General features: G+C 48.8%; 1 protein-coding gene across 7 annotated transcripts in view; it reads left to right on the forward strand.

The window, feature by feature from the left end:
* Positions 1–22,763, forward strand: part of IGF2BP2 (insulin like growth factor 2 mRNA binding protein 2) — a 171,737-nt gene extending 148,974 nt beyond the window's left edge. For 2 of the 7 annotated variants that reach the window (XM_059163214.1, XM_059163215.1), the window contains exons 10-16: positions 339–467; positions 11,320–11,388; positions 12,307–12,423; positions 16,167–16,241; positions 17,548–17,679; positions 19,437–19,550; positions 20,900–22,763. In XM_059163214.1, the coding sequence (XP_059019197.1) occupies positions 339–467; positions 11,320–11,388; positions 12,307–12,423; positions 16,167–16,241; positions 17,548–17,679; positions 19,437–19,550; positions 20,900–20,992 (729 nt within the window). In that variant the 3' untranslated portion in view covers positions 20,993–22,763. The remainder of the gene's footprint in view (positions 1–338; positions 468–11,319; positions 11,389–12,306; positions 12,424–16,166; positions 16,242–17,547; positions 17,680–19,436; positions 19,551–20,899) is intronic. The other 5 variants (XM_059163212.1, XM_059163213.1, XM_059163217.1 and 2 more) reach the window with 3 other exon arrangements.
* The last annotated feature ends 1,516 nt before the right edge of the window (positions 22,764–24,279 follow it).

The following is a 24,279-nucleotide window of genomic DNA, read 5'->3' on the forward strand; positions in this document are numbered from 1 at the left end:
CCAGCTAAATGTCTACAGGGGCCCAGGGTTCAAGAGGAGCAGGCTGGGTAGGGGGTGGCTGAGGGGCGAGCAGGAAAGAGGGTGTGGGGACCTGAGTCCCTCAAGGAGCCTGGCTAGCTGTGTGACGATGTGTAGACATTCTCGGAGAAGCTTTGAAGGAATGCCATGGCGATCTTGAGGTTTGAAGAGCCCACCCCAGCAGCAGGGTGGTCCATGAGGCCAGGGCAGACCTCACCAGGAGGCACTGGTGCCAACCAGCCAAGAGATGGAGGTTGACCCAGCCAAGCTGGGCCTCTCTGCTCGCCTCCCCTCATCTTTTTCTCCATTTCTGTTCCCAGCAACAAGCCAATCTGATCCCGGGGTTGAACCTCAGCGCACTTGGCATCTTTTCAACAGGACTATCCGTGCTGCCTCCACCAGCAGGGCCCCGAGGAGCTCCCCCCGCTCCCCCTTACCACTCTTTCGCTGTAAGTAGCTCAGCATCCAGAGGTTTGCTCATGCTCTGGGCACACCCAGGCAGCAGCATTACTCTGCTGTGTTGAATCACAGCTAAAGCTTTAATTTGGAGGCCATAATCACAAGTGATTAGAGGATAAATCCAACACTTCTTAGGACTTCTTCCTAACGGGCAGAGAAATATTATTAAAGCATCCTTTAAATGCATGCTCTTGAGCAGAGTAGATACCATATCTAGGGAAGAAACTGCAGTGCTAGCAAATTCACTAGCTAGAAGCCTCTTTATTATAAAAAAGGATTTGTTACCTCAAATAAGAATCTTCATGGCTCTTGTTCATTTATTAATAGGGTACCTGGGTAACTTGAGTATATATATTTCTCACCTGTTTCTACAACTCAAATGCATCATATTTTATTAATGGGGAGTTTTTAAAAGAAATTAATACACAGTGTTTGTTTCTGAACACTTAGCACAATGCCTGGCATTTAGTAGGTTCTCAATAAGTATTTACTGCTTGAGTCGTAATGAATAAAAAGGGAAATGTGAATGTTAAGAGTTTTCTGTTACTTCCATTTCCATCTACAAGCATTATAGATCAATACATTGTCAAATTTGGGTTCAGGATACTTGACAGCTTATCTTTTTTCACTCCTAATTCTTTTCTATATGTATTGCTTATTTTTTAAGCAAACTTTCTTTCCTCCAACCTTTATACTTTTTAATGGGAAGAATTAGGCTGATGAACACTACCTTAGCTAACATTCCTTGAGCTGGTCTCTGGTGTAGGCACTGCAAAGTGAGAATTCCTAGCAGCTCTTTGAGTTATCTGTAGAGAGACTGGGTGAAGCCATTAAGCTTTTCTGCCAGCAAAATACAGACGTGACTGGCACCTACAGTTTTGGTCACAAGAACATACACATTCTGCAGTCTTGTTTATATACCGATCTTCTGAGTCATTTCTAAACCTTCATACCATTTCTTTGGAGTTATATCCATTTCTCATAAACTAAAGAATGGGGCCCAATATTGGGCCATGTGCGTGGGGGTGGGAGCCAGGTAAGAGGGAGCTGGGGTGTGCCAGGAGGGATTGTGGCAGCTGTCTTAGTCATGTGGCTGCTCCAAGGAGCTAGACCAGCTTTGAAAGCTGTACATCCTCACACCTTCCTGTGATATTTGAGAATGACTAAACTTGGTCCATTTCAGTGGTGTTGGGACACATCTCATTTCTTAGGAGAAAGTCTGCATTTACTGCTTACAGAAGATAACCTCAGAACCGAAGTTGAGATAAACATAAATAGTGGGGGGAAAGTACAGTAAAATAGGCCACTTCTAATATTGGTAATCTGAGATCAGGGGGTCAGGAAGCCCTTATTTTGAGATTTGGCTCAGGGGCCAGACTTGCCTACCACTTATTTTTGTAAATAAAATTTTATTGAGGGGCGCCTGGATGGCTTCCTAATTTGGGCCTCCAACTCTTGGTTTGGCTCACGTCATGATCTCAGGGTCATGAGATCAAGCCCTGCATTGGGCTCTTGCTCAGCAGGAAGTCTGCTTGAAGATTCTCTCCCTCTGTTCCCCCACCTGCTCACAAACTCTCTCTCCTGCTCTCCCTAAAAAATAATGCATATGTATTTTATAAGATTTTTTTATTCAGAGGGAGAGAGAGAGTGCATCCAAGCAATGGGGAGGGGCAGAGCGAGAGCGAGAAGCAGACTTCTCTATTGAGCAGAGACCCCAGACATGGAGCTCCATCCCAGGACCCCAAGATCATGGCCTGTGCTGAAGGCAGACACTTAACCGACCGAGGTGCCCATCAGTAAATCTTTAAAAAAAAAAAAAAAATTTATTGGAGCACAGCCATGACCTTTGGTTATGTATTGTCTGTCTGCTTTTTTGCTGTGATAGCAGAATTGAAGAGATGCAGTAGGAAACCTGTGACCTGCAAAGTCTAAAATAAGTATTTGACCCCTTACAGAAGCAGTTCACAGACCCCTTGTACTGAAACAAGGGGAGAAACTCTCATGTGAGAGCAGAATATTTTCTCAACTTGAAAATAAGTTTTTCCTGTTGGAAAGCTTCCTTTCAGCTGAGATCTTTGCTACAATAGGAAGATAACCATTTTACTAAAATACATAGTTCCTGTTCTTCATCAAATAGTTTTTATTTTTTTTTCAAGATTGTTAAAATTTATTTATTTGTCAGAGAGAGCACGGTAGAGCACGATCCCAGGACCCCTGAGCCAAAGGCAGACACCTAACCAACTGAACCACCCAGGCATCCCAGATTTTACTCATCTTTATAAAGCTAAAAGCCATAGACTTCTGATCTCGATCCCATTGATTAAGACTGGGTTCTAATCCAGAGCACGTAGTCACCCTGACTCTCTGTGGCAATATGGCTCCCTGGGGCAGCTGTGAAACTGCAGGCTGGGGGCCTGGAGGTGGCCATCGCTACCTACCTGCTCAGGACCCAGGACAGGTCCCCAAAGCCACACTTGTGGAGTCTGGGAAGGACAGGGTAGGGTGGGAGTGTTGGGCATGCTTTAAATACTTACTTTATTCTCCTGTCACGTAGGCCTTCAGATTTCCAGGAAACTCTAGGCTCCTTCTTGGCTCTTATGTATCACAGAACTAGTACTTTTGCTCTTGGCATCCAAGGGTCAGGAAGTCTCTGTACCTCCTCATAGCTGGCTTACACATGCCAAGCTTGGTCCCTGACCTCTGAAATTCTAGAAATGTGTATGTGTTTGAAAGCTTAATTTTTCTTATTTTCTGGTGAAAAAAAGTAATACATGCATAGTATTTAAGAAGCAACTAGTACAGAAATGTGGAAAGTGCATGTTTTTTCTCAATATAGAGATAACCAGTGTATGCATGTGTATGGGTGTATGTATATATAATTAAATATATACTACATATGTTTATATATACTCAGATTCTTCATGCTGCTGTGGAAATCCTTATATATACATCTTGGCTCTTTTCTCCATTTATTTCTTTGGGATAAATTCCTTGAAATAGAGTTTCTGAGCCTAAGAATGGGTACATTTTATACATAGTATATAGTTATAAAATATATAAATGTTGATGCCTAATACGTAAATTTTGATACATGGAGAATATACTACTTTTCCTTCCCACCAGTGTGTGACAGAGGGATTTTTCCTCCCATACTCTTATTACTCATGTAATGATTCCTTACAATCTGATACTTTGAAATACACATTTCTGGGGCACCTGGGTGGCTCAGTGGGTTAAGCCACTGCCTTCAGCTCAGATCATGATCTCAGGGTCCTGGGACTGAGCCCCATATCAGGCTTTCTGCTCAGCAGGGAGCCTGCTTCTCCTTCTCTCTCTGCCTGCCTCTCTGCCTACTTGTGATCTGTCTCTGTCAAATAAATAAATAAAATCTTAAAAAATAAATAAGTAAAATAAAATACACATTTCTTTTGTTGTTGTGAGACTCAGCAGTTTTTATTGGCCATTTCCCCCTCTGCCTTTCTGTGTCCTTTGCCCATCAGCCTTTTGAGACGCAGTACAGGTGCCGGAGCCCGACTGCCCACGTTTGCATTCTAAACTACCGCTCGCTATTTTTAATCTCGGGCAGGTGACTTAACCTCTTTGCATCTTGATGTCCCTGGCCTATAAGATGGGGGTAGTAATCGTAAACATAGGGGTTGTTATTAGGGTTATTAAATAAGTTAAAACTGCATGTAATAATTTCTATGCAAATGTAGTTGCTATTGTCACCACCTTTACTTTCCATCGTTTTGTTAATAATTTGTAACAGCTGATTACATATTAAGGATATTATCCTTTCATCATGTTGTCCGTATTTTCTACCAGCTTGTCATTTTTCTTTGCCTTACTCATGGTGTCTTGTGCCATAATAATTTAAAATAGATATATTTTGAACAAATTGTTATATGAAGTAAAATGGAAACATTTCCCTTGGCCTGCCTTATCTTACCCAAAGTTTAGCAAACAACTACTCCCCAGAGGTATAGCACCTTTAAGTTTATACTTTTTAGAAATGTTTTCTCAGCATAGATAAAATCATATTATTCAAAACTATAAATGTAATCATGTCATACAGAATTACAAGATTTTTTGTTTGTTTTTACTTATTGGCATTTTTTCATAGTTAGACTTAATTCTCTTTAACAGTCACATAATATTCCACTGTATGAATTTACTCTAATTTTTCTAACAAGCACACTATTTTTCGACATTTGTACTGTTCCCACATTTTCTCTACTACACATAGTGTCAAAATGAATCGTCTTCATTATGTCTTTGCACAAATGTGTGAGTATATCTGAAAGTAAATTCTCTAAGAATGGATTTATTGTATCAAAGGCTGTATGCAGTTTAAATTCTCACAGATTTCCTTTCACCAGAATTCATGTAGAAATTTTAAGAAGTCAGGTAGTTAAATCAGTGATGTTTGTGTGGATTCTGGCCTTTGATGACATGCTAAAGAAAAAAATCTCCCATCCAAGACTATAAAAATATTCTCCCATGTTTTCTTACTGGTTTTTGAGGATTGTTATTTGTATCTGTATCTGTAATCCTTAGGAAATTTATCTTGATTTATACTTTGACAAAAGGATCTAACTTTATTTTCTTTCCAAATGAATAGCCACATTTCCCAAAAACATGGCTTGAGTGATGTACCGTTTTATCACTCAGTTTGAAATTCTAGCTTTGTCATACACTAAATTCCCACTTAGTCATCTTCCTGATTCTCTTCCATTCATCTCTTTGTCTACACCGTAATTACTGTAGTTTTATACTCTCTTTAACAGCATGATTATTTTGTTCCTCAAAGAATGAATTGGAAAGATGACCAACTTTTAATGTGCTTGGGAAAATTAAAGAATATATAGGAGTTTTCTACTTCTTGAAGACTTGATAAGACCTATCTGTGAAACATCTGGGCCTACCACCTTTTGTTTGTCCGTTTCATTTATAAACCTTTTGGTTTCTTATAAGTTTTTGACTTAGTTGTGTTGATTTTTATTTTCCCGTAAAAATATTCATTTCATCTGATTTTCATATGTGTTGGCATAACCTGTACAGAGTGGACTCTTGGACTTTTAAATCCCCAAACTTGCGTACTCTTGTAATTCCTCGCATCGTATATTTGTGCTTTCCTTCTTTTTTTCTTTTATAAGTTTTGTTTTTGTTTTTGTTTTTTTTTTAAGTGAACACTGACCCCAACATGGGACTTGAACTCATGACTTCAAGGTCTAGAGCCTCGTGTTCTAGGGTCTGAGCCAGCCAGAGCTCCTCTCTGTTTTCTTAATCAAATTTGCTAGGGCTTTATCTATTTTAAACTTGTAAGTAGTTAATGGTTTATTTTTTGTTATCTTGCATTTGTTTCCTGTACTTTGTATTCAGACAGTGTCATCAGAACATTTCTGATTTTTGTGGCCCTTACCTCACTCACTCATGATCAGTTTTCGAATTCATGAGCATTTAGAAAGATGTCCCTTCTCTGATGGGCTCAGAGTTGTGTTTATAGCTATGAAAACAAGCTTCTCATTGGCGGTTCATGTCCTCTATATACTTATTTTTATCTGTATGATTTAATACGTGATGGGAGAAGTTTGCTGGTCTCCCACTGTGGTGATGGTTTTGTCAAATTCTTTATTGTAACAAAGTTTGTTTAATGTGTTTTGGTCAGTTCACTCTAGAAATAATCTGCAATTTCATTAGAGATTATTAAACTTTCTTTCTTAGTGAATGAATACACAGCCTCATCATCTGCGGTTTAGAATTAACTGTATAACGGATTGCTTCGCTCACTGCAGATGGTTTCTTATGCTCCATATGCTCTCATTTTTTTAGTTACTTGGGGCTTTTTTGTTAATTTGTCAGGAATACTTGTTTAAACAACCTTTTTTCAGGAATAGTGCATAAGTAGCATAACTTCTAAACTTTCTAGATCTGAAAATGCCCTTTTCCCCCCTCATACATGAATGAAATTTCAACAGGCTGTCTAGAGATTCTAGAGTCCTAGTACCTTTAGAACTCTAAAAACAGTACTTTCAGTATTTTGTTTTTCAGATTTGTGTGCTAACCAGCCTGATTCTCCTTATTTTGCAGATAGCTTTTTCTCCTTCTAGGGTTTTTGCCCCCCCCCCTTTTTTTTTAAGTATTTCTGCTTTCCCCCTTAGAATACAGAAATCTGAATCTTAGCCTTTTGATCTCAGGATTCAGGTTTTTCTTTGGTTCAGGAAAATATTTTGCTTCTGTACTTAATGGTAGTATTACTGTCCCTCCCTCCACTTCATTTGCTCCTTTTGGAACTCCCACTTTATGGCTCATACATTTTTTTTTAAGATTTTATTTATTCATTTGACAGACAGAAATCACAAGTAGGCAGAGAGGCAGGCAGAGAGAGAGGAGGAAGCAGGATCCTTGCCGAGCAGAGAGCCCGATGTGGGGCTCGATCCCAGGACCCCGGGACCACAACCCGAGCCGAAGGCAGAGGCTTTAACCCACTGAGCCACCCAGGTGCCCCTGGCTCATACATCTTTATCCTCATGTCTGGTTCTTTCTTTTTGTTTTGTGTCGGTTAATCTTCCAGGGGGCACTGATGGGCTTTGCAGGAGGGTCTTTTCTGCTGTTACGTACAGCTCACAGCTCATGTTGAGTGTTTACTTTCCAAGATCAATGTAGGCCCCTCCTTTTTTTCTCATAGCAGTTACTTACCTGTGACTGAACTGTCATCTTGAATCTAATTAAGAAGTCAAATCAAAGGACACCAGGGTGCCACAGTCTGCCTTCTGCTCAGGTCATGATCCCAGGGTCCTGGGATCAAGCCCACACTGAACAGGGAGCCTGCTTCTCCCTCTCCTGCTCCCCCTGCCTGTGCTCCTATGTGTGTGTGCGCCCTTTCTGTCAAATAAGTAAAATCTTTAAAAAAAAAAAAAAAAGAAAGAAAGAAAGAAAGAGGAAAAAAAAGAAATCAGACACTTTAAAAAAAAAAAGCTCTTTCTCTTTCATGCATTAATTCACTGGGGTCATTTGTTTGTCTTGCTCAGCTTTTCTTCCCTCTTTCATGTCACCGATTCTCTATATATTGTCTAATGAATTTTAATTGTCTATTCATATATTTAAATAAACTCAACAGAGGGCATACTAGAATTCTTAGGGGAGTTTTTCCATACCATGTGCCACGGGCCTCCCTGAACTCATGAATTCGCAGTGTTTTAGGTTGGGGCAGCCTTGGGTATAGTGGTTGAGACCTTGGGCTGCAGCATCAGACGCAGATCTGTGCTCAGATCTTGGCTCTGCCTCTGGCTAGCTTATCAATTTCTAGTTTCCGTCAGTTCCTGAGGTTGTCCCATGAGAACACAGAGGTGGGTAAGCAGCCATTGCAGGGAAGCCCTTCGAAAGCTGGGATAAAATGGCGAACCTTCAGAATCTTGGAGAGCTCTGCCCAAGTCCACTGCCCCACCCCCACACCCCTGCCAGTCTCCCTGGTCCTTGGGAGAGCATCTACTGTCTTTGCAATGTGACATCATTCTGTCTTCACTAAAGCTGTTTCAGTATGTGAACATGACCCATGTGCCTGACCGCCGCCCTGTCCCCTACCCATTTCCTACCCCTCCCTCTTCCTGCCCCCCAATTTCTTCATGCTTCAGTGTGTTACTTAAATCTGGCATCATGATACTGGTCATACACGGCAGCTTGGAACGAAGGGTGCCACAGTTCTTCCAGGAGGAAGAACTATTTGTAATAGTTCTACAAATAGGTCCAACTATTTGTAATTCCCTTTTAGTTTTTACAAGTGCACTTGATATGTACTCCTCTACTCACACCCCAGCATGGTCAAGCAGCCAGTTTCCCTTAAATGGAGAGTGTAACATGAACCAGTGGGTAATAGTGACCCCACCCTCCCCTTGCTACCTCTGTTGGCAGGGAGTTGGGGCACGCTTGGCACAGGTCACCTTTCCTATGACATCCCTCGCCCCCTCCCCAGTGTCATGATGCTTCTCAAATACTCAAAAGTAAAGTAACTTCTCCTTTGTAAAATAAGTGGGAATTCTTAAACTGAGACAGTGAGGCCAGCTGCTGAGTCGGGGGTGGGGTTCCGTACCTGCTGCCGCCTTCTTGGGCCCTTGGTTTACCTGATGGCTACAGTCTGCTTTCCCAGGAGAGAGAACATGGATTCAGGTCATCAGTGGATCATTTCTCTGATCATTGTGACAAAGATGTTTTAAAAACCTCCTTATGTTTGAGATTGTAGATTCCATTTAAGCTTGGGAGGATGGGAAACAGAATGAGCTCTGAGCCATGCATTTCATTATAAACCGTGCTCACAGAACACCCCTCATTCAGCCTATATAGTAGCCAGTGACAGACTGTTCATTCCTGTGACCTCTGAATGCTAGGTAGCATCCTTCGGGGGCATCCGTTGTACCTAGGGCCTAACGCACCTTGGCACCAAGGCCTGCAAGACCCTGCCTGATCTCTGACGACCCACCTCTCCATTGTTTGCAGCCATACTCTTACTTGTTTTTACCATCCCATCCCTTACTTTTCTGTTTTTCAAAAGTCCAACCCCTTTCCTAGCTCAGCACCTCTAAGAGCCGTACTTAGACAGCTCCCTCCCCAGGGCCTTGCATCGGGTGCTGTGGTCTCCATGGGTCCCAGCTCAGAGACCCCCTCCTGCAGGGGTCTCCCTGGAGCCTCCCAAGGCTGCCCTCGCACCCCTCGGCTCCGCCGCTTCCCTTCTGCACACTGTCCTGTTTGTTCCCTTCTTTCACACTTGTCTGCCTCCCCCATAGAACGTCAGTGGTGGCAGTGGCCACTCTGTCTTAATGGCTGTGTCCCCAGCACCTAGAACACTACTTTGTAGGCGGTTAGGTGCTCAGATGTCTTTCTCATGATATCTGAAGGATATCATCAAACGAACCCTCGCAACAATATTGGAAGATCTAATTTCTAGGAGATCTAGGTGATGCTTTTTTAGTCTCTTTGTGGATGAGGCTCAGAAGGGTTGGGTAAATTATTCCAGCTTGTGTAGAGTTGGTGATTCAGACTCTGGTCTCGGGACTATTCAGACTCCAAAAACCGACTTCTGTGCGTAAAGCCAGGAGCTCCGCTAAAAACGAGCTCCTGGCTGCTGAGTCTAGGGTCCCCCCCGCCTAACAGTTTTCCTGCTAATAACTCATGAATACAAGGAGAGTGGGGAATTCGTCCTTCTTACCCTTTTACAGCTAATTCTCTCCCCTAACGCAAGGGGTAGATCTACATTGGATACAGTGTTTATGTTAGGCCTATTTGAACCCAGAATAGGAGCCACACTGTGGCTGGTCTACTCTGGGTCTCGTGAATTTTGGGAAAAGGCAAATATCAGTTGAAGGGAATCGTTGCTGCTTGAGGCCTCCTGCAAGAGGAAGGGAAGCATCCTTTCCCCAAGGCAGCGCTTTGAAAGCCACAGGAATTCTCCCCTCACCCTGCATGGCTCTGGACAGGCACCTGTGCAAAGGGTCTGGAGCAGACTGCTCTTTGAGGAAGAGGCAAGACCCAGAAAGCCTTCTTCCCTGGACTTTCTGTCCGATGTGGAGAGTGCCAGGAGAATCTGGTCTCAGAGCACACTCTTGTGGATGTAAGGTATCACTGCAGCCTCTTTCCAAGGCCTGAGAGTTTGCCCTCCCTATACAGCCCGCAAAGCTTCCCTGAGCAGAACTCTGTGGACACCTAGGGCATCCCCTGGGGGAAGCTTCCCTGGTGTCCACATCTGCTCTCCAATCCCCTCCCCGAGGCCAGAAGTCCACTCTCCAAGCTCAGAAAGGGGGGACTGTTTCATTTTGCCTAGTGAGTGGTAAGGCAAAGTTGTGATTTGGAGTTAAGAGTGCAGTGGAGATCTGGGGGACGAAGAACGCCATGAGATTTGTTCAGGGGCCCTCAGATGAAAGCTGGGCCCTGGACTCAAAGTCTCTTTCATGTCTGACTAGTGTCGGAAACCTAGGAGGTCATCCTGCAAGGCAGGCCCACAGACATTGGCTTCGTGGTAACCTCCCTTCCTGTAACAGGCATGCCTGTGTTTATGTGGCCTTATTTACGTAAGCCACCGCTAACTGGACTGTGCTAATTCTGTCAGCATCCTGCCCATACGAATATATGAAATCAGACCTCTTCCTATCTCTGGTGGCTATTGTGAGGATTAAGAGTCTATGAGCAAAGTATTCAGCATAATGTCTACTACACAGCAGGCAGTCAGTAAGTAGCAGCTACTTTTTAAATCCTACTTTCCTAATAGTTCTGTTGTTTTCTGTCCATATCTACCTTCCTGTACCCCACCCCCCCACACACTCTCTCAGTACTATTTATTCACTCATTTTCTTTCCCTCCTCTCCCAGCCCCTTTCTCATTTCCTTCATTCTGAATCTCGTCATTCCTTCTGAAATTCTCTGAGGGAGCTCACGGACCCAGCTTCCCAGGAGCACATTTGGTGGGAAAGCATAACTCCAGATACTAAGCCGCCATCTCTATGCCTTGTAGCCCCCAGTCCGTGGCTTTCCAAAAAATAGCAGCCACAGGGCCTGCCTGTCTGAGGGAGAGCAGGTTAAAGGAGTGTGTGTGCACCCTCTCCCCCACGGCGGTAAGTTCCTAGGGGCCTAATGCGTGGCACAGCTGAGCCATCATAAATTCAGCCTGACATTCAGTGCTCCAGCAGGAAAAGTGCAGCAGAAATCTGAGCCAGGGGACAGATGCAGAAGTGACAGCGGGGCCAGGTGATGGTGCAAGGAGTCTGTGCCATGTGTGGGAATCTCGCCTCCCTGAGAGTGGGGCATGTCCTGGTGGGCACGTGCTGACTGACCAACTGTTTCTTTCATGCTGCAGACCCACTCCGGATACTTCTCCAGCTTGTATCCCCCTCACCAGTTTGGCCCGTTCCCGCATCACCACTCCGTAAGTGTCCCCTCGGGTCAGCCCCGTCTGACATTCTTCCCTGTCCTGTGGCGGGCACTGCAGAGTCCTTGGCCAACTGATCAGCAAATGCTCTCAGTGTGAGTGCTGGGCCCTGTGCTTCCCAGTCACCCTAGGAGTGACCCATCACGGGGCAGGAGCACACCAAACTAGCATCTGGGCCCTAAAGGTTCCTCAAAGTGCTGGTGCTGTCCTTTCCAGCAGTCCTGCAGAGGCTGCACAGCCGTGGGTGGCAGACTATACGTGTGAATGATCAGGAGGGAGGTCAGGAGGCGGTGTTGAGCCCAAGAACAGAGTTTCCAAACGTCTTTGAACAAAGTGTGACACAGGGAGTCATGTCTTTGGCAAGGACCCTTAGAGCAGGGACCCCTGGTGGTCTTGACCCATGGCTCTCTGGGCTATCAGCACACAGCCTGGGCAGGGTGGGTTTACTTATCTTCTTTTGAACACGATGCCATGCTCATGAAAATACTGCTGTGGCTCCCAGATGCTGAGTGGTTTCCCACTCCTTCTAACAGAGGGCCTCAGGACCCCGTGCTCAGGCCAGCTGTATTTAGTCACGGTCTTAATTTCTTGGGTAAAGACACAGGAGCAGTGCACATCCCATTTGTATGTGACGAAAAAACCTGTGAGCAGACTGCTTTCTGTCAGCAGCGTCTGAGCTGCTCAAGAGGACTTCCATTTTGACTGTCACTCAGGCGCACTGTGGTTAGGTTCATTCCATAGGCCTCACGCCCACAGAGCCCTAGACCGCAGAGAGCCCCGGGCGCCATTTTGGCCAATTCCTTGGGCATTGGGGCCTTCACAGCAGATGGCTTGTGGTAGATGCTCGGTAGCTGCTGAATGCCTGAAGGAGCCATCCCAGTGGGAATGATGTCTCGTCTTGTGTTGCCCTTCCAGTATCCAGAGCAGGAGACCGTGAATCTCTTCATCCCAACCCAGGCTGTAGGTGCCATCATCGGGAAGAAGGGGGCGCACATTAAACAGCTGGCCAGGTTTGCTGGGGCCTCCATCAAGGTAAAGCTGCTCTCGACGGCCACCCTCTTCCATCACCAGCCCCCACCCCATGTTCCTTGTTCCTTCTGAGGCTCCTGGCCAGTGCTGATGCCAGGGACAGGGGCCCATGGGGTCTGGCAACTTTGCCTCCAGGATTAATCCCATTGGCTTTCCTGTTTACCTCTCCCATCCATTCCCTTCTTATTCAACTGATAACTGAATTAGAAAAAATATTAGCACCACCTAAGCCAACTGGGTCCTCTTTGGGCTAACACAGCCCTTTTCTCAAGAACATAAAGCAAAGACCAGCTGAGGGCTGAGAGCCAAGGGGCAGCTGCCAGTAGAGCGTCACTCACACCTTCGCCCTTATCAAAGCTTTGACACTTTAATTAGCCTCTGCTTCACACATCCTTGACCCTCAAGAAAAGTTTGTGTGAAACACTCTTTGGAAAGCACTAATGCTGTAGATAACCAGAGCTGGGGACACAGCCGGGTGGGCAGCCCTGGGACCGAATGCAACAGCTCAGGACGGAAGGCCCCTTGATTTCTGGGAAGGGTCGTGAGTGCCGGCCTGGCAGTGGCAGTGCCATGCCCATATCCTGCCCTCTCGAGCGCCCTGTGAAGAAGCGCCCCAGGAGCTGAAAGGGAAGGATTCTTCGACCCTGGTCCTGCTCCAAGCCCGGCTATCGGCTCTGACTCACAGGCAGAATGCTGAGCACGTCCCAAGCCTCATGAAACACTTTTGAAAACAGAGTTTCCGTTGTTACGTAAAGTAATTTGCTACCATGGGACAACCCGGAATTCCAAACGAGAAGTCTCATGACTTGGAGAGAAAGAATGCTTGCACTTTCTCCTCAAGAAGAGCTGGAATTTCTCCCACAGCAAGTGTGCTGCAGAAAAGGCAAAACCAAAACGTTCTGAGCCAAGGACTGCCATGAGACCATCAGAGAGTATCACGTAGGTAAAGCATTTCCCCTGTTACCTGCAAAGCACGGAGACCCGGTGGGAGCCCTGAGGTGCGGCGGCCCGCAGCGCCGCACCCAGTGACAGGCAGGGTGCTCCCAGCAGCCTTGTTGCCAGGGGACCCCAGCCCACGACGGACAGCTGTGGCGGGACAGGTACAGCAGGAAAACCCACAGGGCTGGCTGTCCCTGGGACCCTTCCTGGTATCCAGTCCTGGGGCCTGAGAGGCCGTGGAGCCAGCACAAGAGGATTTCAACCACAGGGGACTTGAGGGATGACGTCACACACACACACACACCCCGCCGCCGTCCTTCAAGAAGAGTGGGACTTTGGGAGGCTCCGGGGCCAGGTGGAGGCATACCAGCGGCCGGACCAGCTGGAGCCCATTGGCAGTGCTGACCTCGAGGATACTGAGCACCTGCTGGGGCCCACTGCGGCAGTAACTCCACTTACTGATGACCATAAGGAACTGGGCCCAGGGCCTTGCACCAACTGTTGAAGACCGCAAAGGCAAAAAAAATGTGAGAACTGATGTTTGACCGGGTGACCCAGTTCTGGTCCAGTGTTTTTTCTACCGCAGCAGCCCGGGTGCTCCACCAGAACCATGCCCTGCAGGCCTCAGGGAAAGTAGGAGAGAGAGCAGCACTCTGTTGGGCGTTGCCCCACGGCGTGCCCAGCACCCTTCCCCATCCTGGGAAGGCTAAATGACTGTGTGTCACATTGTCCATGACCTCTGTGATGGGCGGAGACCGCAGGGCAGAACCAGGGGGCACAATGGGCTCTGCAGTCGTCCCTGCTGCTGCACCAGCAGGCTGCTTCCCCAGCGCCCCGCTCCTCCTTGGAGCGGCCTCTCCCCATAGCAGAGACAGAGAGAAAACCAGGCAAGCCAATTCTTTGTGGGAGAGATTTCCCACTTTTAAAAAATCAGTCTGGATTTTGTTCAGCAGGACTCTGAACGCATTTTCTCTGAAGCAAAACAGAGCATATCGTACCAAAGAACAAACCATCGCCCCTTCCTGCTCTGCCAGTCCTCCGTGGCTGCACGGAGGCAGGGAGAGAGCTGTGCACTCCCTGTGGGAGCTATGTGCCAGCAGGGAGTGGGCAACCTAGAGAGGCTTTGATGCTGGGCTCCCGTTGCTCGCCTCCCCTGCAGAATGCCACACAGACCTCCTGAGCCTTGTGTTGGGCCCTGCTCACCCTGGGATCTGGGCAGGCACCTCACCTCTGGGTCCCTTTTGCTTCAGTCATAAGAGGGCATCCTCCTTCCCAGCGCCGTCACAGGAGTTTGCCAGTGAATGTCATTGCAGAACCGTAGGAGCCCACGAGTAGCTCTGAGACTTCAGGTCTGGATGGTGGAATCAGTGGAGAGATGGCCTGTTTGCTTCCAAATCAGAGACAGGCATCCGGGAGTCCCTGGGAGGCGGACAGCGACGGCAGACCAGTTTTGGTCAGCAGGAAGTGTGAATTGGCCTGGCAGCCCTTCCCAATTTGGGTGGGTAAGAGCCGGGACCCACCGTGTCCATGCTCCTGTCTCACTTGTTTCCTCTTTGAGATAAGGACCAGACTTAATACCAACTGTGGATCGAGAAGTAGAGGCAGGTGTTCCCACCAGTGGTCTCGGGGGCCCGCCTGTGTGGGGCCTGCTGGCGGGCTCCAGTCCCCTGGGGACATGTGATCTTTGCTTTTCGGCTGCGGCTGCTGCCCTTGTGCCGCCGGAGCTAGCAGGTTGTCTGCCCACACGAGAGCAAGTCCTTCCGAGGAGCGTGGGGCTTGGAGACCCTGGGCCTCGTGTTCATCCTCGTGTCACAGAGTGTCAATCACAGCCCTCTTTGAAGATGCTCTGATCCCAGAGCCAGACACAGGTCAGAGCACACCTTGGACGCATTGTCCCTGTAGAGCTGAGCGCCCTGAGGCTCACGGATTCAGCAGATGCAGCCTGGCCTTGGCCACGGCGGAGGTGGAGGTCAGTGTCTTCCCGGGGATCCCACATCAGAGGCGCCGCAGATCGTGGTGAATTACATCCACTGTGAACAACTCCTTCTCCAGGCTCCGGCTCTGGATGGGACGTCTCCTGAGCCACTGCTTCTTTGGTTTTAGGAACACTGTGACCCTGTAAATGAGGTTTATTTTATTTATTTTTTTTTTTTTACTTTGCTCTTGGTAAGCTTGCAACTGAGTCTGCGGCCCACCTGAGGCAGGTACACGGATGGCATGAGGCGCATTCGTGTGCTGACCTCGCTCCTGGCTCATTTCTCAATGTCTGGTGTACTTTTCACTCGTTTTACTTTACCTTTAGTTTTGCTACACTGTATTACTTTCCAAAGCTACCTTAATGGTTTTTGGAACAAGATAGGCTATGCAGAGAAGAGCCAGTAATGCGGATCTAACAAAAAGTGCTTGCCTGGTCTGTCATTTAAGATGTGTTATGAGAGGACTCCAACTCACAAACGGTGAGAGCCAGTGGAGGAATTGAGCTTGCCGGGGTTCACCTCCAGATTTCAGATGAGGAAACAGAGTCCGGGGAGGGGAGGGATTTGCAGAGCAGACACTGGGATCAGAGTGTCCTCAACCCCTGCTCTGGAGCTGTCACACGCAGTTCGCGTGCCATGGATGAGCTGGCCCTAGCCCTCCCACTACCCAGCCCCCTCCACCCCCTGCCGGCCGTGCTTCCCAGAGAGGAAACAGCAGGTGCAAAGGCAGTAGCAGTCCCTTGCTAGTGTGCGTACCACTCACGCAGACGAGAGAGGGGCCTGGGGAGCACAGCCTGGCAACAGCATTTTCCTCTTGCTTGTAAACTGCAGATTGCCCCGGCAGAAGGCCCAGACGTCAGCGAAAGGATGGTCATCATCACCGGCCCACCTGAAGCCCAGTTCAAGGTCAGTGCCAAGGGTCCCCTCAGCCTGCAGTAGCCAAGGGCCTTAAGCAGGTGGCAGCCACCTCAGAGGCATGTGTAAGACTGTCTCTGGCTTGTCTCCACTGGCCTTCCTGCTGCTGCTCACTCCTCTCAGACTTAGCCTGTCTTGCCTACCCCCAGCTTTCCCCTCTGCTTGGAGCCCTCCTTCCCTACTCTTCCATGGAAAAGTAGATTGTGGGGACCCAATTCAGATGGCACCCACTCTGGGGTGCCTTTGACCCCTGAGCCATGGTTCTGAGGACAGGGGATTTCAGACTAACTGAGTCACTTACACCCTTCCGGCCCTGGGGGCAAAAGCCATGGGTGTAAGGGGACGCAGAAGTTTGTTGGGAGTTGTTGGGTGGGGGGTGCATTTTGTTTTGGCCCTTTTTTCTCCCCGAGGAAATTTATAAGTTGAGTTTTCTGAAAGTCACAAGTGTATTTATGAAAATATAGTCCTTATCATTAAAAATATTTAGATCTGAGAACAAACATTAACTCATGTGGAAACATTTGAAAACAGTAACCCCTTGACTCCTGAGCGGATAAACAAAACTTGGTATATCCACTTAGTAGGACATTAGCCATAAAAAACGAAATTCTGATGTGTGCCACAGCGTGGGTGAGCCTAGAAGACCCCCGCGTGCGGCGAAAGAAGACGGAAGCACAAGCCCACGTGTTATAGGAGTCCCCTCATCTGAAATGTCGGGAAAAGGCCCATCCACAGGGACAGACAGTAGGGCAGCAGCTGCCTGCTGGCGTGGACGTGTCCTGGGTAGTGGGAACGGTTGCCTGATGTAGTGGATACACCGAAACTCATGGAGTGGACACTTTAAATGATGAATATTAGGTTATATAAGCAATATCTCAGTTTTTCAGTTTAAAAGAAGCGTACATACGCTCCTAGCTGCACTGGCTCTGGAGCTAAGACATCAGCAAGCAGTTGCGTCCCCAGCCGCCTTGCCTCCAGCCTTCAGTGACTTGAAGATTTACTGTGTAGGGGGAGGGAGTAAGGAATGTCCCGCACCGGGCTGTGGGCACTAGGGCAGCAATGGAACTCAGACTGGGTCGCCCCAACCCCAACCCCACACCCAGCGCTTCCTAGCGGGGGCAGTCATGTGCGGTCCTGCAGTGTGGCCAGAGCAGCGCCCTGCTGGGTCTCTGGAGGAGTGACACAGGCTCACAGCTGCCCTGAGTCCAGCCCTGTGGTGTTTGGGGCTAGGGGAGCATCAGGCCCAGGCTGGCCATTTCTGGCAGCCGAGAGTCACCCATCCCTCTTGCTCTCTCAGGCCCAAGGGCGGATCTTTGGGAAACTGAAAGAAGAAAACTTCTTTAACCCCAAAGAAGAGGTGAAGCTGGAAGCCCACATCAGAGTGCCCTCTTCTACAGCTGGCCGGGTGATTGGCAAGGGCGGCAAAACCGTAAGTGTGCAGCGAGCTGGCTTCGTCTCCTGGCTCATTCCCTGCCCAGCCTCACCTGACTTCCTCAGACCTCTGTCGGCTCTTCAGGGACATTACTCTGGGGCTGAGGGCCCCAAGTCCTGGGAGCTGAGCCAGGCCACCAAAACCATCAGGGTTCTGTACGCAGAAACCCAGCATCTCAGCCACATGCTGGAAAATGAAGATCCTGACTTAAGACCAGGAGGCTGCCTCCTGCCCCCTTTAAACCCACATATAGCAGCAGGAAAGTACTAGGGAACAGAATCCATTCAGAGGATACCCACTTGGCTGACGGTTGTCTTCTCTAAAGTCACGCTCAGAGGCGGGCAGGGTTGGTTGTCCTCACTCTCCTCTGACATTTCAAACTCTCCCACTGGCAGATTCTGTGTCCTGGCTATTTCCCCAACTTTCCCATCTGTGTCTGGGGAGCTAGTTTAGCCATCAGGTGGTGGGTGAGGAGGAAATACTTAAAAAAAAAAAAAAAATTAAAAGTTTTCAACCTGAAGGTGGCAGTAGCACAAAGAATTTGCAAAAGTGCCAGAGAATGATCTGTGAAGCTTGTAGGAATGAGCATAGAGTCCACCAGACACAGGTGTGTTCTAGAACATGACTTACCTACATGGCAGGGCTCTGACCCCCAAGAAGTTCTCGTAGAGCCTGTGCACACTACCAGAGTGGCCTGTTGAGTGGCAGGAATTCGGGGTATCTCTGGAGTCCTGTGTGTGTGTGCCTGCAGGTGCCTGCTGTTTTCTTTACACAGAAACTCTTGCTAAGCACTCAAAGCCAAGTTCTGGGTATAATGAGTCACCTCTGTACAAAAACAGAAAGCCAAAAGGCTTACAGATCATCCCCACATCTAGGAATGTGATCAGCATCCGAGGGTGCACACATGGGCTCTAGACAAGCTAGACTGCAGTACTCAGGAGAGCTAATGGCCCACGGGGGATTCACATCCTGAGCCCTTGGATCCCGTGTATGGTCATTTGGGAACCAGTCACTGAATTCTGTGCACCCCACCCCCCGGCTGTCCGCTGTCCAGGGAGCACTTGGTGGCCCCACCTATGTGTTCAGCACCCTGGGGGCCGGGGCCCAGGCTGAGCCCCCACGTAGTGTAGGCTTGTTGAGGCTGGAGAGCAGCCCCAGAGAGCAGAAGTGGGCCACAGGTGATGGGGGAGCAGCACCAGCTGGAGGCTTCTCGGAGGGAGGCCAACACGGAACTAGAGATAAGCAGCAGGGAGATAAGGTGATGACCCAAAGGTAGAAGAAGTGGAAGGAAGGGCAGAGGCAGGGATGAAAATGAAGAGCCAGGCTCAGAGCAATGCGTGATTAGAAAGTTTATTTTGCACTTGATCTTAGCCAAAAAGTCTGAGAGACTGAGGTCGGGGGGTGGGGGGTGGATATTGGCTGATGACTGACACCCAGGAGAGCATGTCCAGGAGGGGTGTTCCTTCCTGGATGACGGGGGAGCCTGGGTCACTGGGAGCATGCGCAGAAGCCTGCATTGAAGGGAATTCCAGAGTAAGAATTCAGCCCCAGAAGGAGCTCCAGTTGGGGGCTGGACCCTCCCTGGGCCACCCAGTGAGTTTCCAGGGCTCAAACAAAGGTGGCCCTGTGTGACCAGGGGCTAGGAAGCCTCAGACACGTCCTAGGCTGAAGGAAAGGAGAGGAGCCTCCAACCAACCTTCCCTCCAGCACTCTCCTCTCCCACTTCCTCCTGAACCCATTCTCTCCCTTCCCAGGTGAATGAACTGCAGAACTTAACCAGTGCAGAAGTCATCGTGCCTCGTGACCAAACGCCAGATGAAAATGAGGAAGTGATCGTCAGAATTATTGGGCATTTCTTTGCTAGCCAGGTACCTGTGCCGTGAGGGTCTGGTCTCTCCTGCCAGCCATTTTTCAGCCACTTCTCTAAGCTGTTGGCCTGTCTGGTGACCACAGGCCCTGCACACACCCCACGCCCTGCTCCCCGAACCCCACACACAGATGGAACCTTCCCCTGGCTCTTCAGGGACTACCTGCAGGGCAGGGGAAGTTGCTCCACACCCTCTCCTCACAGCTCTCCCCAGGCATGCTGGAGGAGTTTGAGGAAGAGCCTAGCACTTTGAAGTCAAGCCGAGCACATCTCCAGCCCCCTGAAATGCTAGAGCATAAGATACCCCCTTCCTTTGCCGCCTACGGAGGCCTCAGTCACAGCCTTCCCCTGTTGGGAAGCACATACCAGGCAGGGACCCACCCTCGGGTTTCCCCAGTCAGACTTGGAACCCACGTGGGTGCCAGAATCTCACTGGGTTGAACAAGGGTTGAATGTGCTCATTGCAGGAGCCCTCCCTTCCTCTGCCGTCCTTCTCCACCTCAGCGTCACATCCCCCGACAGGGCCCAGGACCTTCTGTCTTCCATACAGAAGGACCAGTGACTCTGCATCACGTGGCCTGGTTCTTCTCGATGCTCTCTGTGTGTTGGGTTTGGGGACGGAGCAGTCCCCGTCCTTGCCCCAAACAAGTGAGGGTGGGCTAAGCTTACCAGCAGCTTTGTCTGAGCAGAGCCTGCTCTCCCAGAGCTGAGCCTGTGCCCAAAGCCCCGCCCCTTCCCCCATCAGAGCCCCAGCTTGGCCCACTCTGCTGCTCTTGCTCCCAGCTCCTCCTGGCCCTGGTGCACCGGTGCAGGGTGGGGGCGGGTGGGTAGGGGTGGCAGGCTTGGGCTCATGTGTTTTCTCTAGTTGTACAGGGTAGAGTGTCTGGGCCAGTTTCTCACTTCCTCCCCATCCCATTTCCTGTCCGTCTTTCCCGCCATCACACTCATGTTCTTCCTAGGGGCTCCAGAAAGGCGGGTGGGGCATCCCTGAAAGCCGCAGTGTGTACAGTGGGCAAGGGATGCTATCTGAACTCCACAAGGCCCCCTCGGCACTGGTTCCCTACTTCTGCTTCCCGGCCTTTCCGTCCACCAAGTACCTGGAAGTTTCTGGCACCCCACCTCCTCATTCTGCACCCAGTGGCCTTGGGGAAGGGTGGGGGAAACCCTCCACTTTACTTGAGGAAAAGCCCTCCACCCCCACCCGGAGTGAGGGCCTCAGCAGGTCGATGACACTCTCCTGAGCTTCCCACTTGCTTTCCCCACGTCCCAGCCCCAGCCTCCCACCCCCACTGCTTGTCCTCAGAACCGGGTTCCTTTTTCTCCCCTGTCCCCTCCTCTCCCCTGCTGCAGACCGCACAGCGCAAGATCAGGGAAATTGTACAACAGGTGAAGCAGCAGGAGCAGAAATATCCTCAGGGAGTCGCCTCACAGCGCAGCAAGTGAGGCCCCCACAGGCACCAGCAAAACAACGGATGAATGTAGCCCTTCCAACACCTGACAGAATGAGACCAAACACAGCCAGCCAGCTCGGGAGCAAACCAAAGACCATCCTGAGGAATGAGAAGTCTGCGGAGGCGCCCTGAGAATCCCAGGGGCCAGGAGGGAGGAGGGAGGTCAGCCCGGGGGGCCCTGCCCGGCCTCCTGCCTCCCCCCCCTCCCCCGGGGCCTCTGCAGGCTTCCCAGCCAGCCACTGCAACCATCCACTCGGATCTCTCCTAACTCCCACCGCGCTATCCCTTTTAGTTGAACTAACATAGGTGAACATGTTCAAAGCAAAGCAAAATTCACACCCTTTTCTTTTTGTGGAAATTGTCTCTGTACATGTGTGTACATATTAGAAGGGGAAAGATGTTAAGATATGTGGCCTGTGGGTTGCACAGGGGGCCTGCAGCGTTAATATATTTTAGAAATAATATATCAAATAACTCAACTAACTCCAAGTTTTAATCAATTATTAATTTTTTTTTTCTTTTTAAAGAGAAAGCAGGCTTTTCTAGACTTTAAAGAATAAAGTCGTTCTTTGGGAGGTCTAATGGTTTAGTGAAGGAGCTTCGAGACCACCCAGATAAAATCCACCCGCGGGAAATCTCGAAAGGACACTCAGCAGTTCTGGATCACCTGTGTATGTCAACAGAAGGGATACCGTCTCTCTGAAGAGGAAACTCTGTCTCTCTTCATCCCTTGTCTAGCTCACACACCCATTTCTCTTTGCTTCACAGGTTTTAAACTGGTTTTTTGCATACTGCTATATAATTCTCTGTCTCTCTCTGTTTATCTCTCCCCTACCTTCTCTCCCTCCCCTCCTTCTCCATCCCCATTCTTTTTCATTCCCTCACCCCTCTGTCTCAATTCCCAGTATCTGCGCACCCCCCAGGCAAAGCAGTGCTCTGAGTATCACATCACACAAAAGGAACAAAAGCGAAACACACAAACCAGCCTCAACTTACACTTGGTTACTCAAAAGAACAAGAGTCAATGGTACTTGTCCTAGCATTTTGGAAGAAGAAAACAGGAACCCATCAAACCAACCAACCAAACAAAGAAAAATTCCACAAAGAAAGAATGTATTTTGTCTTTTTACATTTTGGTGTATAAGCCATCCATATTCAGCGAAATGATTTCTTTCTTTTAAAAAAAAAATGTGGAGGAAAATAGCAATTTACACAAGGTCGTTGGCCCAGGGCGTTAAATTTACAGATTTTTTTAAACGAGAAAAACACACAAAAAAAGCTACCTCAGGTGTTTTTTACCTCAGCACCTTGCTCTTGTGTTTCCCTTAGAGATTTTGTAAAACTGATAGTTGGAGCATTTTTTTATTTTTTTAATAAAAATGAGTTGGAAAAAAATAAGATATCAACTGCCAGCCTGGAGAAGGTGACAGTCCAAGTGTGCAACAGCTGTTCTGAATTGTCTTCCGCTAGCCAAGAACCTGTATGGCCTGCTTTTGGACAAACCTTGAAAATGTTTATTTTAAAAAAAAAAAAAAAGATGACAAAGAAAAACAGAGAGAGAAAATATTGGAGATGTCCTGAATTTCAATAGGGTACGCGCCATTAGGGCTTTTTGCGCTAAAGGATGAACATGTACTGGTTTATGTGAACAAGCCATTTACCACCAGACTGCAATGCCAGTTTCCTCTACTGCAAACAGTGTTCTGTGACAAAAACAAAAACAAAACAAAACAAAAAAATTGAAATATATCCAGCTAACAAGATCCTGGTGTCGTGGTCTCTTATTTTACTAAGCATTGCCCATGCCTGTCAGGAGAGGTCCTGCTCTGGGGGACTGAGGGAAAATGTGCAGCACGTAGAGCCAGGAGGAGGCGGGCTTCCGCAGGAAGCTTTCAGGGAGAAGCTAAACTAGGTCAGTGGTGTTCCAAGTGCAGTCCCCACCTGGCAGCACCCATATCACCAGGGAACATGTTGGAAATGCACATTCTTGGGGTCCCACCTTGAATCAGAGACCCCGAGGGGCCCCGCAGTCAGCTGCAGCAAGCCCTCTGGGTGATTCCCGGGGTGGCGGAGTTTGACAGCCACGAACTGGAGGGATGAACGGACTGCACGTCAAGGTAGGTAAGACTAGCCCCTCTCTTTAGGGAACGCTGAGCCTGGCCTGGCGAGAGTTGATCTTTATGTGGGGAAGGAGGAGTGGATAATATACCTGACAGTTCAAGGGAAGAAGGGCTCACATACCACCACCCCCACTGCCAAAGCCCCATTCCAGGAGGTCGGAGGAGGGCAGGGCCGGCCTTGGACTGGAGATGGGGACGGGGTACCATACTGGACACTCCTGTGCATGTGTCGGATGGGTCCGAATAAAGTTAGATAGGAATGGGCCCATTGCATGTCAGAGCCTGCGTTCATAGATCTATGGGGCCTACCAGAGACGGATGCTCCAAGTCCAAGCAGTCTTTGGAATATACAGGTGACACTAGACTGCCAGCAGTGGCCAGCCAGGCCTTTTGGGATAACTGTTCATAGCACAGAAAGGACAGACGGAGGGGGGCTGATGGGGTTGCTGGGGAGCCTCATTCCCCTTCTAACAAGCTCTGAGGGCTCCTCAGTCACTTAAAGTGTGTTCTTCACCCATGTCCATCCCCATTCCTGATTTTCTCCTTACTCTGATTTCTGAGACGCTCTTTGTACGTCTAGTGTTTCTGCACATGGCCGCCAGCTGTCCTCTCCCTGCTGTGCCTGGCATGACTATGGACAGGGACAGACTCCATTCCTGTGGCCCTTACAAGTCCTGGACCCTCTGGCTCCGCCCACCCTCCTGTCCCCTTTAGGACTTGAACCCGCTGTGCTCTCAGAGACAAACCACAGGTTGCTGTTGGAGAAAAGCCACAGGATTCCTGGCAACCAGGTTTACACCTGAGCGCTGTGCCCTGGCCAGAGGTGTCCCTGTCAGATGAACAGAGACAACACACCGTTAAAGGCAGAGCTTTAAATAAAGGGCTTGGGAACCAGTCTGTCAGGATGGAGCTATCTCTGAGAGCGAGAAGACACAGGACCCTCCAAAAATGCGCTCTTAGCTCTGCTGCACCCGTTTCATTCCTTGGCCTTTGTTCTAGCTGGCAGAATCCGAGGTTTCCTTCCAGGTCCTAAACTGCCCCGTTGCCAAGTTGTTGTCTCTGAACATTGGGAGAGAAAGGGAAGGAAGTGCTAAGATGACGCCTGGCCTGCTGTGGTACTGTCCTAGAGTTGCAGAAATGAAGGGGAGGCCACACGGAG

This window comes from Mustela lutreola, chromosome 2 (assembly GCF_030435805.1).
Source record: "Mustela lutreola isolate mMusLut2 chromosome 2, mMusLut2.pri, whole genome shotgun sequence".
Lineage (NCBI taxonomy): Eukaryota > Metazoa > Chordata > Mammalia > Carnivora > Mustelidae > Mustela > Mustela lutreola.